The sequence below is a fragment of the Protomyctophum parallelum genome (genome assembly GCF_964188405.1).
Source record: "Protomyctophum parallelum genome assembly, chromosome: 17".
Classification (NCBI taxonomy): domain Eukaryota; kingdom Metazoa; phylum Chordata; class Actinopteri; order Myctophiformes; family Myctophidae; genus Protomyctophum; species Protomyctophum parallelum.
Window position 1 is genome coordinate 20,971,501 of NC_139719.1, and position 15,398 is coordinate 20,986,898.

The 15,398-nt window shown below is 47.5% G+C and overlaps 1 protein-coding gene across 1 annotated transcript in view; it reads left to right on the plus strand.

Moving 5' to 3' along the window:
* The window catches only part of LOC310874365 (shisa family member 6), a gene marked incomplete at both ends in the record, with an annotated part of 72,961 nt that extends 58,417 nt beyond the window's left edge, over nucleotides 1-14,544 (plus strand). Inside the window, 5 exons of the mRNA XM_083787140.1 lie at nucleotides 2,928-2,990; nucleotides 5,364-5,384; nucleotides 7,563-7,721; nucleotides 10,348-10,451; nucleotides 13,624-14,544. Of these exons, the coding sequence (XP_083643266.1) occupies nucleotides 2,928-2,990; nucleotides 5,364-5,384; nucleotides 7,563-7,721; nucleotides 10,348-10,451; nucleotides 13,624-14,544 (1,268 nt within the window). The remainder of the gene's footprint in view (nucleotides 1-2,927; nucleotides 2,991-5,363; nucleotides 5,385-7,562; nucleotides 7,722-10,347; nucleotides 10,452-13,623) is intronic.
* Between the last annotated feature and the right edge of the window lie 854 nt (nucleotides 14,545-15,398).

Below are 15,398 nucleotides of genomic sequence, written 5' to 3' on the forward strand. Positions count from 1 at the left end.
GAACAGTGTCTCAGCGCGGGCGTTTCCTGCCCACACAGTAAAATCCTCGGCGTTAGTTAAACAAAACCAAAAAACAACACCACAAAATGGACTAAGATCGCTGGGGAGTTTCCTGTGCATATTAACATCATCATGTTTATATGGATGAATTAGTCAGAGAGGCTAACTGGCAACAACTGGCAAAAGCACAGCTGCGTCATCAACATACTCATGGCAGGAAAAAAACCCCATCAATTTAGCAATTTAGATATGGACCCGTGTAACCCAGCAATCTGGAGAGTGTGCCAATCAGAAATAATCAAAGCGCCGTGCGATGTTTAACCATATAAGCCTATGCTACTCCACGGTGGCATTGCCTATATACTCCAGCCTGTCACTTGTCAGCATGGTTGAAAGCAATAACTAATGAATGGCAGCATGTCCACTGGGCCTTGCCCTTCACTTTACCCTGCCCTCCCCATCCCTGACAAATGGCTATCTGGGGGGGTGGCGGCGGGGGCCATTTTGCAGTGTCAGCCCGGTGAGGATGACTGAACACCAGGGTGTTCCAGGCTGATAGCCAGGCTTGGTCCTCTCTGAACGGGGAGGGTTTTGGGGCTGCTGCTGGTGGCTGGCGGTGTGGGACTCATGCTGGAACTCGTTCTCAAACACATCAGTTAATTGGTCCCCAGATTGCGGTGGGATCGTTGAACTTGAGCTGTCCGGCCTCTTAATTAGGGAGCGAGAGCTATGCTCACAGTGTCTGCACTCTGTGCTTTTCCCTGTTCGTTTGGCTCCTCTCTCACACTGGGGTTGGGGAGGTGGAACTTGGAAGCGTTTACGAGCGATGCTTTCATGTTTGAAACCGAGAACATTGCATGTCCGAAGTGTTTGCTTGGCGTGGGGTCTTTATCATGGCATGTTCTCTCATCTACATGCTCTACTTGGTGGGGCTCTGCCAGTGGTGGAATTAAGTAAGAGCATTTACGCAAGACTGAAGTAAAAGTTTTAGGTAGGCCACTTTACCCCATTTGATGTACTCTCCATTTTGGCTATATTCCACTATACATTCTAGCAAAATGTAACATTTTACTCCACAACATTAATTTATTACATAGTTAAAGTTTAGTTTGAAGATTGAGGTTAACAATATAGAATATAGAATCAGGAAATAAATTAGGGTGTATATTTGAAATGGCCCATTTATCCAAAGCACTTACTTGGCTTACGTTTAGTTAAATTGCTGAGCTCTACCATTAAGCTCCGCTTAACATTCACGCACGTAATTTCCATTCATATGGCCTGCACGCAAAACTCAACAACCCATTTGTGAATGTGCAGCTAAAATGTTCTGTCTCCCGTAATGGTCACTGACTGTTTTAGACTGTTAAAGCTTAGCTTTCATTTAAAACAAGGAGGAGAAAATCAACCGAAACCCACGGGAGGAACACGCAGAAGACTCATCCCCATCCATCTTTATAACTGGAGCAAATATTGAAACCCATGATGTTGAGTGCACCAGGCCCCTCTCTCTCTCTCTCTCTCTCTCTCTCTCTCTCTCTCCCCTCTTTCAGCTCTGTGACAGATGTAAATGGATGTTCCACCAGTTGGCTCTAATGCATTTTTAAACAGGCCACAACAGCAGACAGCAAATGAACGCGTCTCAAACAGCAACACTCCACACAGTGGGGCCTTCATCTATCGCCTGCCTCCTCACGTGCAGAAATACGCGCACGCACGCACATACACACACACGCGCAGGTGCAGTGCGCGCCCATGCACACACACGGCGGAGAATAGCTGTCATTCATCACCTTTCCCCCACTACAATAGGCTCAGTAAAGGGCCCATCTTTCAACTAAAGCACCTCCACACTGCAGTGCCCATGCAGCCGAGCACTCTACCACCACCGTATTACCACCGGTCCCCTCTCATTCTCTGTCGTCCCCAAGCAGTCCTGCAGTATGGCACAGATATACGACCATGGCTGTGCTGGGGTCTGTGCACGGGGGGGAAGAGGGACTCATTTAATTATTGTGATATTAAATCCTGTCACATTTTAAAGAAAGGCCCTAATGCTGGGAAGTGTTTTTTTTTTTTTTTTTTTTGTGACTGATGAATGATAATGTTTCTCTATATTAACTATACATCGATTCAATCTATTTAATAATGCATTTTTTTTCTTCTTCTAAAGAATACGAGGGCATCTATTAATAATACGTGAGAATTGACCCAAATGGGCCCATTTGGGTCAATCTTTACACTGTGGTTTTCTGTATACTGCGTGCGTACACCCGGCCAGCTCTTTTCTCCACTAATGCTACTGCGCTCTGACATGATGGATTGTGTTTGATATAAATATGTATTGCATGAGCAACAGTGGGCTTAGCGTGCACACAACCATGTCCGCCTCATATGTCTTTCTTCCTCATCTTTATACTTTGTTTGAAGAAATGAAAGGGATATTTAATTCACCCACATCGCCATCACAAATTGTGCAGTGGAATCTTTCCATGCAATTTCTTTTGAATTGAATTGAAGCAAAGCAAAACATTACATGCTTACTTTGCTTAGTCATGTTTTCTTAGTTTAACCATCTAAACCCTATTTGTGCTTTGTCGCCCACGGTCCCCCCAAGGGTCTACTTCATCCCTACTTTTTTCATTCATTCATCTCTTCACTGAAAATAGCCAATCTACAAGCTCACAATGCATTGCACTGCGACGCATTGTGGGCTTTGATATCTTTTACTTTAGCCTATACCGGTATTTTCACTGAACTATATGACATGCCCAGAATAGAGACGCATGCATGTAAAGTGATGTTCTTGTGGCGAATGACCTCTTTAATTGCCACCTTCATTGCACAAACACCATCTATACTAATCATCTGTATTTGTTTTTCCGATACAGATATGAATAGATCTGCCATTGCTTTTGTCATTTCAGGTACCCATCAGCACAACTATAACCATACGTCCCTAGGTAGTCCCACACGCACACCTAAGAATGGTAAGCTATAATTATGCTCGCAGACTGGCATGGCGTTTGTGGAAAAGACGCGATGTGACTGAGGGGGTGGTGGGGGGAGGGGGGATATATATATATATATATAGTCAAACAGAATCCTCTTGCTTTCGTTCAGTTTCTATTATTCTGAGATGGGAGTTTCGTTCAAACCCGGTGGGCGTTCCCTTTCTGATATGCAGCGCCCGAGAGAGAGAGAAGTGTGAAACGCTCCGTGACGTGACTATTCCCAGGTCCCGCCCCGCACCGCTGGCAAATCCTTTCCATTATTGAAAAGCAAGGCTTCCGTTGGAGATTGAATCATAGAGGTGTCACATCCCATAGTCGTGCACATTTTTCGTTGAGCGAATGAACGGGGGGCTTCTGGCTACAGTCACTGTCCATCACCTTCAAACAGGAGCACAATTGGCTAAGGATCAACTTAATGTTCTGTTAAGGACATCCCGTCCTCTTGTCAACAGAGCACGGGCACAGTTGCCGCACCCTGACACGACTGCACACTGTTCATTTTCGAAGGTGGAGAAAATAACCTAATAATCTACAGGCTCACAATGCGTCAGAGATCTCCGCCGATGCGTAGTTTAGTGTTCAAGAATTGGTGGAGAAAACCCGTGCTATAACAAACCAACACCCTCTGTTTTTTTTTTTCTAAACCAATCCTTACACCATCCTTATACAGTCTGTGGATTGGTTCTGTGATGCTCAGATAACTCGCGAATAGATTGAACAAATATTTATTATAGAATACGAATACAAGTGATAGTGCATATAACATTTTATCTTGGCGTTCGGCTCTGCTATACATATCTCTCCCTGCTCGGCACAATTATACAACCTCCATGAACCATTAAGAGCAGGGAGATAGATTTACAATAACAACCCCCCCCCCCCCCATGTGGAACAGAAATACCAGAGCCCACCGGTGGTGCTGGGGTGGCGGTGGGAGCAAACAGTGTTAATTAACAACTATTAACAACTGTTAATACCCCGCCCAATTGGGCAGCATATGACAGCATATAACACTGAATACACCCACATAGTAAATGGTAAATGGTAAATGGTGCATTTATATAGCGCCTTTATCCAAGGCGCTTTACAGAGATTGTGCATTACATTCACCCATTCACACACACATTCATACACCGATGGCAGCGGAAACCATGCAAGGCACCAACTAGCACATCGGGAGCAATTAGGGGTTCAGTGTCTTGCTCAAGGACACTTCGACAGTAACTCTGGGGGAGCCCGGGTTCGAACTGGCAACCTTACGGTTCCCATCCAGGCACTCTACCCCTGAGCCACCGCCGCCCGCAACTCCGCAAGCTACGTATCATTTTCGGAACTATTTCCACCCATGGTTTTAGCCCATTCATTGGATTCAGACGACGCGGTGCGACAGACATGCTGCGACAGACATGCTGCGGGCTTGTAGATTTGGCTATTTTCACCGTCCACCATGCAAATGAAGTAATAATGTGTGGATTAAGTGGTTAACCCAGAGATCCAAAGTTGTTACATAACCCTGTGTTCCCCCGTGCGAAGACCGAAGTCCCATCGAGAATTGTTCTTACCGTAATTATTACCAATTATCATTCAGCTTTTTCCTCAAAGCTGATTTTCCTTAAGAGAAGAATGTCTCACCTGGGGTTATAAACTGATACATGTTTGTGATGATGATGTGTGGGGAAGCACTGCAGGCAGGATAACAAAGATAACAGAGAAGGGGGAGATAAAAGGAAAGTAAAGAGTGTTTATGTTTTTCCTCCGCTTGTATTTGATTTATCTTCCGTTTTGCAGAAGGAAAAAGAGAATAAAAAAATAGTTGCTATAGCAGCTTTGAGGAACACAGACAGCCATGGTCTGTATGGAAATCCAACAGTCAGGACTAGGATGCCTCCTACTTGTATGAACATAATTGAGTGTTCCATTTAGCGCACAGGAAGATAGCATTTACGCGGAAATGCCTTTGAGATCTATACGGGAAACATCGAGAAATCCATTTCAAACACATCTAACACGGACTTTGATCACAGGCCCATTGTAAGGCTTGGAAATTAATTGCGCAGTGCATTTGCTACTGTAGATATAAAGGCCATATAGCTTTCTGCCCACAACCCCCCCCCCCCCCCCCCCCCATGCAATATAGGGTTGGGAGGGTCATCGTAAATCAAGGGGACAATAACGTATAAAATCACACACAGCTGCACGGTCATTTAGAAGCTACAGGCGTAGGCTTTTTAAGGCTGTGACGTATAGGTAAGAGTGTGCTTTGTATACCGTTTTTATTTTTATTTCTTTTTTTTGTTCATACCATCAACATGATTCTGAAATATTTTGTTTTCCACTTGGGTTTGGTAGCTCACCGGTCATTGAGACGTGGTAAGTCCTACATAAACCCACGTTTCATCTATAGTGTGAACATCAACCCACGAGCACAGTGATGTGCACATACATGTGTACCGTTGTCCATCTAATTTGTGGGTGTGGTGGATGGATGCGGACCTGGGCCAAATGGCATTGGCAACAGCTTTGTATCGTTGAGGTCGACTCGCGTCAACAGTAAAGTAATGCTTCGTCATATTGTGTGGCGGTGTCTGAAAATAGCACATCTACAGTTCACAAGTTCACTGAGCTTGTATAGATTGGCTATTTTCTGGCGACCGACCCCGTCATACAGCGGAGCACAAATGAACCATTACTTACTTACTTATCCTCCTAGTCCCGGTTGGGGCGTAAGGCTGCACACATTTACCATTAATGTCATCAATTGAATTCAAATCAACATGGGAACAAGCAGAACACATAATGCAGACAATCATAAAGTCTGTAATAGTATAGCTTAGTATACGCACATTTACCTGACTGACACTATTCCAATTCCATGCTCTGTGCAGGATTTTAGGTTTATTTCGTAATGCAAAATGTATTAATTTTTTTAAAACAAATAAGTTGCTCATAGTATTTTGGCCCGGGTCTGAAGTGGTTGTGAAATAACATCGAGATGTGTGTTTGATGTGGAGGGAGAGCCAACAACAGCATGCCATACGTTCTGAATCAATCTTATCCCCCTTTTATGGAGATGGAGGGTGGCAGACGGTCCACTCCCTTACACCCCCCCCCCTCCCCCAAAACCCCTCCCTCATCCCTCCGTCTCCGGAGTAAACTCTGCTGTCCATACGGCCCCAATAACTCCACGCCCTCATCCCTTCGTCTATACTATACCTTCCTCGGCTTTCCATTCCATTCCGTGTGTGATTCTTCCGTTTTTCTCCCCCCCCCCCCCCCCCCCCCCCCCCATCTTTCATTGCCTTAACCCACCCCCCTTTTTTTATTATCTTCTCCATCCCTTCCCTATGGCTTGTCTTGTCGGTTCCCCTTCGCTATACCATCATCCTGCAGCAGCAGTCGCCTCGGCCCCTCATTTCTTATCTGTCTATGTCGGAGATCGAGGCTCTCTCGGAGTCGCCGGCTCGCCGCCGCGCCGCGCCCACCACCGCCACCACCACCGAGCTCTGTCTGCACTCTGCGCCGCATGACGGGATCTCACAGCCCACGGGGGAGAGAAAGGACGGGCACAGAGAGAGAGAGAGAGAGAGAGAGAGAGAGAGAGAGAGAGAGAGATGAGAAAGAGAAGCAAGACTTGAAAAGCAAAAAAAATTAAGTGGGCGGCGACGGCAGCAGCAGCATGCAGGGGGCCGCATCAGATAAGATGGAAAGACCCATCATGGCTAGATGTCGAATGAATCGTGAAGGAGAGATAGGGACTGAGGGAGAGAGCGAGAGAGAGAGAGAGAGATAGGGACTGAGGGAGAGAGAGAGAGATAGGGACTGAGAGAGAGAGAGAGAGAGAGAGAGAGAGAGAGACGAGAGAGGCCACAGTCCAGCAGGCCCTGGCATCGCGTCACATCACATCAGTGATGAGCGCCCAGGGCCGCCCACCCTTCGTCACACACACACACACACACACACACACACACACACACACACACACACACACACACCACCCCCGTCCGTCCTGTCACCGGCCCCCGATCATCTCACACACGCACACGCACACACAGGCACAGAGTCACGGCTGGGGTCATTGTTCAGCAGACATCTGTTGTTTGATGTGCCGTCTCGTCATTTCCTTTCCTCTTCGTGTTATTTATTTATTTGGGGAACACTGTCCCCCCCGTCCCTCCTCCCCCCTCACCCGTCTGGTCCAGTCACCTCCAAAAGGGCTCACAGAGTGCCTGACGCACACACACACACACACACACACACACACACACACACACACACACACCTAACTCGTCTCCGTCTCACCTCCTAACCCCCCCCCCGCCCCAAACCCCACCCCCCACACACCTCCCCCTCCCGGAGTGTGCCGTTTCCTCAATCAACCGCCTGCGGGCCGACCGACCGACCTCGGGGAGTTGTTTTTTTGTTTCGTTTAATTCGTTGCGGGGAGCCTGTCAGCCTAGCCCACCACTTCTCTCCTCTCTCTCTCTCTCTCTCTCTCTCTGTTTCTCTCTCCCTCTTGCTGTGTCTGTGTGTGTCTATGATGTCCTCCAGAGAACACCAACACGCGGATGGGCGGCATCCTGACCTCGCAGACGGAGCCGTACGACCTGTCGTTCTCGCGCTCCTTCCAGAGCCTGTCGCACCTGCCGCCCTCCTACGAGGCGGCCGTGAAGGCCGACCTCAGCCGGTACTCCTCCCTGAAGAAACTCAGTAGGTCCACCAAAAAAGAAAAAAGTTCCCCCGTGCGTTGGTGATGATGCCATGCTGACCGGGCTCCCCCAAACCCAACCCAACCCACCCCCGTCTGCCTGTCCCCGATGCCCTGCATGATAATATCAATAAACTTGCATTCGTTTCGTGCTTTCAGTTCTCGCCGCAATCCTCAAACACATGGTAGAGAAAAAAAAAGGTCACAGCACGTATTATGATTTATTCTTTTCTTTTCGTTTCTTTGGGAGGGCCGAGAGGGACTTTTAGCTGCAGCAGGGTGGTCTTGCTTCCTTCGACTGAGTCGAATCTTCGGGGTGGATCTGAGGGAGGGTCTGAGGGATCTATATCGAGAGCCCCCCGAGGAAAAATACACAGCACTTCCCTCAGCAACGATCCGACATTGGACGGTCATATCAGAGCCAGCGTCTCTAAAGAAAGCATGAGTCATTCATTGGTATGCTGAGCCTCCACAGTCTCCCCCCCCTCCCCCTAACGGCGGCTGCCTTTCGGAACAGCCACTATTTCTCCCGGAGCGTATAAGTGCATTAAGCTGCTCCTCATGCCTTGGCCCGGTCTGGTATTGATTTAGCGGTGCCACGGTTAGATTCTTGCCGCGTAATGAGGTCTCATCTCATGATATTCTCTAAGTGGAACGCAAATATTCCTTAAGGCTTGTGTAATTTCATCACGGCTGGCCTGCTTCACCGCTTGGCTCGCGACCAAATTGAAGGATGGCGATCTACAACTCGTCCCGTCAGGGCTCCCGAAACCCCCCCCTCTCACGCGCCTCGTGGGCCACGCAACCCTTTCAAGCAAAACGCGGCGAATGCCTCTGCAGGACGCAGGGGCTTTTTAATGATTCTCAATTGTATATCAGAGGAGAACAGGGCCGCGTGCTCCATGTGCCTCAAAATAAAATGCTCTTGCTTGGGGAATTAGCATAATAGAATTTATGATATGAGTCTATGGGGGAAATCAAATTAACTCAATTGTCAGAGAAAATGCCCCGCAGAATAATTCCTCCCACAATGTTTGAATGGAAAAGTGTCCTAAGGCAATGTCATCCTATCCTTCCCACCTCTTTCTGCTTCCAAAGCAAATTATTTGTTGCAGCAAATAGCCAAAAGGCTCTGCGGCGTTCCTTTTGTTGCTTGGCAAAGCATTTACACACAGATAGATCATGTTGGATTGCGCTTGAGGGAAGATGGAGCAGCATTTTCATTGTTGGCATAATGAAAGAGAAGAATCTGCTCATGCTTAAGAATCTAAATTGGAGTCGAATTGAAATCAAGGCATGCATTGCAGCATAGCATCAATAAGCATTCGATTCATTCACGCCAGGCTATATTTATGCATAATGGTCACTGACCTTGCAAATAATGGGATTTATTTTTCTATCCATACTTTACATTTAATATTTTGGAAATGAATGGTGTCTGTCTTGATTTAAATCTCTGTCACAATTAATCCATTTCACGAAAAGAAACCAGAGGCTTTGCTACACAGAATGACAGCTTTCTTGAGTGTAACCTTGGGCCGTCCATTATTGACAAAGACGGGCTCTGTTTCGACAGATTAATCTCTTGAGTTCTGCAAAAGGTGATGAGGGCTGCTCTCCATAATTCATTCGTACAGGATGAATGACTTAAACTCTGGCAGTTAAACGTTCAAGCTGGCACTCAGGAAGAGAAGAGGGATGGCCTCTTTGTACATATGAATTTAAAACGTTTCCAGTTTTTAATGATTTATGATCCAGCCCAGGTCAGTCATCCCACTTGACAGGGTGTCTGACAGGATGTGTCGCACGCGCGCGTGCGCTCGTGTGCGTGCGTGTGTGTATGTGTGAGCAATGCGTGCACGCCTTGTGCTGTGCCGTCAATGGCAAGACCTTGTGATTCATGGCGGATGGACGATGCATGGTTCTGTGGCATGAAGGTATATAGGGCGACCATTTACTGTACCCTTCGTTATACCTCGACACTGCACAGCTGTGCACACCGAAGCTGGGGAAACATAGAGTCTGAAAGTGAAGTGCATGTTTTCAGCTGCACCGCAATAATGTAGGCAATCACTAAACTAAAGGACACAAAAACACTTGTAAGTCTCGCTGTGATGTGGTCCCGTGATGACACAAGTGGCTCGTCAGCATGTAGAAGTGTCCGTGCGTGCGTGCTCGTGACGTGTGTGATATGTGCGTGCGTGCTCGCTCGTGACGTGTGTGATATGTGCGTGCGTGCTCGCTCGTGACGTGTGTGATATGTAGTCGTGTGTGATATAATACTGTACCATTTTGTTTACAGACTTCCCCATGTGACCTTTGGAAAGTTCACCCCTGCAGCAGAACCCTGGTTGAGGGCCAGGCTGTGTCGATGCCGGGGATGTGCCTGGCATGTAAATGTGGTTTGACCCCGCACTGCTTCCCTCTCTCTCTCTCTCTCTCTGTTTTCTATCCTCCTCACAGAACGTAAGATCTGCATCTTGTACACACAATGCTCTCGGATGCCCTCCTCGTTTGCTTCCTTCCTTCCCTCGTTCGCTCAGACCTCCTGAACCTCACCTCACTCTGTTCCTCCTTCCTCTTCCTTGTTTTTCTTCTCTCTCTCTCTGTCGTGTCCTCTGCGTGCAGCGGATAAGGACGTGGACGACTACTACACTCGCAAGCGTCACCTGCCCGACCTGGCGGCGAGAGGCACCCTTCCGTTGCACGTCATCAAGATGAGCCAAGAACAGGTGGGGGTCTTTCTTCCGTTGGGTTAATTCGGTGACTTCGGTTCAAGTGTTAACACAAGGTTATATCGCTGGTCACATATTTTTTATGCTAATTAACTGCTTTCAAACTGGTTTTCGAAATCAGACATCATCATCATCATCATCATCATCATCATCATCATCATCATCATCATCATCATCATACTATAATTCGGACAATGTCTGTCTGAATGTCTGTGTGTCACTGTGACTGCCGTAGCTCCTCACTGCCTGCACCAATCACTCCCACTTTTCACACAGACATTGACCATAATAATATGGAGGTCTTAACGAAGCCCTTTTTCCAATTTAACAAATTAGAAATGAATAATGAATTTATTAGTGAATTAAAAATGCACTAATTGTAAATTGTAAATCTACGTTGCAATGATCGTCTATTTTTGCATGACACTGTCGCTTGATGAAGTACACAATAGAGCTTATAGGTGGTTAATATAAAATTCTAAATTGTATATCCTAAGGTCATTCACTAAACCCCTTGTCAACTCAATTCAAGCTGCCAAGAGTAATCCCTCTGTATAAAAAAAAGGAAATTAGAACCTGGCAACCGCCTCCCTGTTCCCAGCTTCGTTCCATCTCAAACAGAAGCTGCTGTTTGACTTCCAATCTGGCTTCAGAACATCCCACTCGAACCAATAGGATCCACTGCCTGTCTTCGACTGGCACCTGTCCCTCTAGTCTCTAGGCCAGAACTCATACAGGCTGGGCCAGGCTAACCCTGTCCTCGTCCTTCCCAGTGAGCTTTGGGGTTCCCCAAGGAAGCATACTAGGGCCGTTACTGTTCCTGCAGGCTACTATGCATTAGCAGCCTGCAATCGCAATTTGTTCTTGTTCGCTATGACTCATGCTGGTCTTTGGCGAAGACAAATACAAATGCAGTTCTGGACACATGCAGCAACACACCCATTACACTTTAAGCAAAATGGTATCCATTCTTTTTGCGTCCAAATATTCCCATAGTAATGTAAATCCATATGATTTCAAGGTCACACAGTTAACGTTAATAGTAACCTCAATTCTCCAGCAAAGAGCAGGCCCGGATTAACAGTGGAATTTACCTACTACTTACTTATCCTCGTCGTCCCGGTTGGGGCATAAGGCCGCAATCATACACTGCCCCTGAATCCTGTCTCATGCTTTAATTGGCCTATGTGCTTCGTCCCAGATATAAGACTCATCTCCTTCAGCTCCATCGTCACTGTCCTTCGTCAGGTGTTCTTTGGCCTGCCTCTCTTTCTTTTCCCAATTGGGGTCCATCTCAAGGCAACCTTGGGTGACGCATCCTCAATACATGACCGAGCCACATGCGTCTCTTTATCTCAAGCGACATAATTATGCACAACACAATGGAACTTAGCTTAAGCTCCAGAGTCTGCAGCTTGCAGGACCCTGCGTTAAGACTATTTCAAATGTAACGCAACACAGGTCGTACAACAGTATATCTTAACCACTCGGTGGGACGAGACTCAACAATAGCAGATATAGTGTCGGTGTCGGGGAGCAGCTTTATAACTCTATGGGAGCAGCGGCGATAGTGCTGCGGGTGCGTTCATTCACTGGGCACGCAAATGCTAAAAGTGTTGTTCTTGTGTTACACGGTGCACATGAATCACATGTATGCACACAACATGGTGCCTTTTGATTTGGTGTAGCGCCAGGGCCCTCGGAGGGGTTGATTCGGCACTGCATGGCAAAGAGGTTACCTATTTGAGCTGTATTCTTGACAACAAAACTGACATTTGAAAAAATGACATCAAAAGTGATCAACAAATTAAATCAATTTGGGGCAGAATTTCCTATTTTGTCTCTCGGGACTCCAGCCAGAGCCCTCATTCAATGCCATTTTGACTATGCTTGCACCAATTGGTTCTCCAACATCTCAATGTCACTAAAGATGAAGCTTGAGACCTCCCAAATCGTCATTATAACCTTTATTTCAACTCTGAGTGCAGTTGAGTGGCAGGCCCTCATTTTCAATGTAGCCAAACTGATTCGACTTGATCCGGCTACTTCTCTGCCTTAAGTCCATGATCCTCCTAATTCCAACTCACTTTGCTAGTTTCCGGTTTTAAAGACCTTAAAGTGAATTTCACACTTTTAGACCATATCCATGGTCTGTGGAAAATGTCCAACTTTGTGTATTTTTATATCAAAGGTCCATAAAAAGCCAATTTTAATTACTTCCTTTGAACGAAAACGTGATGCCTGATGACTTGTCAAGTGTTGCATGAATTATTTATTTATTTATTTGATTCACCTGTTTGATTCCCATTGCTGCGTCGTCCTACCAACACAGCTGCTTCTGATTACAGAACTACTCACCCAGACAGTGTATTACTCGTTTGAAACGTAATCAGCATGCTAAAATATGTATCTGAAAACATTATAGCTTAGAAATAAGCCACATATAGTAGCAAACTGGTAGAGCTGGCCGACTGTCTGACTTGTAAATAAAAAAACTTCATGTGTCGTTGCGTGCAGCAGAGCTACTCTCCCACCGCCTGAAGGGATGCGATGCTCTGATTGGTTCAGAAACCGTTTCAGACTCAGACTTCAAAATAAAATGACCAGAAATAGCCATTGCACCAGATCCTCCTACCTAACTACTCCAACACTAGAGGGAGCGAGCACGATCTGGTACTATACCCAATGTAACAAACATGGGAAAGTTCTCATTCTACTAGGACTTTTTTGTGTTATCTTTTAGCCTTAATGTCTGTTACATTGTGCTGTTTACATGTCTGACTAATAAAGTATTCATTTCAATCAATGAGTCTGTGTATAGCCTACTGATGCTGGTTTTGAAACCATTATGTTTACCTACGCTTCTATTACTTGTATTACAACAATATATTATTACCTTGCTTGTATTATATATTTTACAGTGCATTACTATAGCAGTCTGCCGCAACAACATTTCGCTGCAAAAACAATGTAATCTTAGCCTCATTCTAAAGCATAAACGAGGACGGTGGACACACACAGGCTGGTGTTTTATCCACATTCGCTTTTTGGCCACGAGCCACAGGCACTCAGTTCAATGTAATCTGCAGCGGATATATAAGGTGGCAAAGCTCTTTCCTCCCAACCAGGGGCACATAAATAAACTCTTCTCGTTCATCTTCCTCGACAGCACCCCCGGGAACAACAGCAGCAGGTCCAGATCCAACCGTCCGGCGGCCAGCCCCCGCTCCCAGGCGGCTCCCAGTCCTCCCAGCAGGCCCAGTCCTCCTCCCAGTCCCAGCAGAATAGGCAGCGGCCGCGCCGCGTCCAGAGGGCCATGTCGCAGGACCGCGTCCTGTCGCCGCTCAAGCAGCAGCAGCTGCAGGAGTCCTACAGCATGTCGGCCGCCGCCAACGGCGTTGGCATGTCCCCGTACGGCGGGCGCATCCTCTCCGACGAGCAGCTGCTGTCCGCCGAGCGCCTGCGCTCCCAGGAGCGCCTGCTCCCGCAGGACCGCCTCTCGTCGCAGGAGCGCCTCTACACCTCCGCCAGCAAGGACCGCGCGTACTCCAAGGACCGCCTGCTCATGTCGCAGGACCACCTCTACTCCTCCTCCAAGGACCGGCACTACTCCCAGGACCGCCTCTACTCGCAGGAGCGCCTCTACTCGCAGGACCGCCTCCTGTCCCAGGACCCCCTGCTGTCGCCGGACAGGTTGATGATGTCGCTCAAGCGCGGCATGGTCGGCGGCGGCGGCGCGATGGGCTTCTACGGCAGCGACAAGTCCATGTCGCGCGCCATCTCGCACACGGACGTGTTCATGCCCACCACGCCGGTCACGGACCGCTACAAGATGACCAAAATGCACTCCCATCCCAGTGGCTCGAACAGCAACAGCGGCGGCGGGCCATCGGGATCGGCGGCGGCGGCGGGGGGAGGCGGGCCTTCCAACGCGTTGCCCATGACGGACAGACAGACAGTCAACAAGAGGCAGGTGTTTGCCTCCAGACGGACCCACACTGTGGAACAGCTTCAGTACATCCCCCCGCATCACCAGCAGCAGAAGGCGCAGCACTACCGCACGGGCAGCAAGACCGAAGTGACTGTGTAACGCTGGCTATAATTGCGGTCCACTTCGTGAAAAACAGACAAGACAATGCACTGTTGGGTGTGGGGGGGGGGGGGGGGGTGGGGGGTGTGGGGGTGGGGTTGGTGGAGTAGGTGGACGCATTGGCCTTGTGTCAGAGTGAGACGGTGGTGATATATCATCACCGTGACCCGATATCCTGCAACGTCAATCAGAGTTCCGTTTGTTGTGCGCGTTTTTCCAGACTTTGGGCTCAGAACCACGAGCATCTATGAGAGACAGTGAGGGGGGGTGGTGGGTGGGGGGGGGGGGGGCACTTTAAGTACAGCTGTGTACACACACAGGGTCCAGCTGCATCCGGAGAAATGTGTTGCCGTTGAGGTCAAGTATACGGTACAGTGCGGTGTTGTAAAGCTAACTTATCTATAGCATTATTTCAACTGTCATATCATCATCGTTGACCCCATGGGCTGAGGTCTTGTCCAAGTGTGTGTTCTAGTGAGAAGACATGTACTCTTGTCTGTTTAAGGCTTTAGCAGTCTCTCTGTCTCCCCAACAGTCTGTGATATTTTCTGGCAAATCTTAAGGGCTTTGCATGGTTAAATACAAGGACCTCCATGACTTCTGTTGTGCAACGCAACACTACCACGGATGGTGACGCGAGAAGAGCCTGTAATAACTTTATAAATATATAAATAATATAAAAACAACTATTTGTACACATCCAGTCCTACTCATAGCTGTAGAGAAACTGAAATGGATGTTAAACAGTATACTTCTATTTGGTGCCTCTGGCAGATATTCCATTTCTAAAAACCGAAGTGGTTTCGTGGGTTACAAAGCACAATCAATTGAAAAGTATGTATATTTTCTGTTCT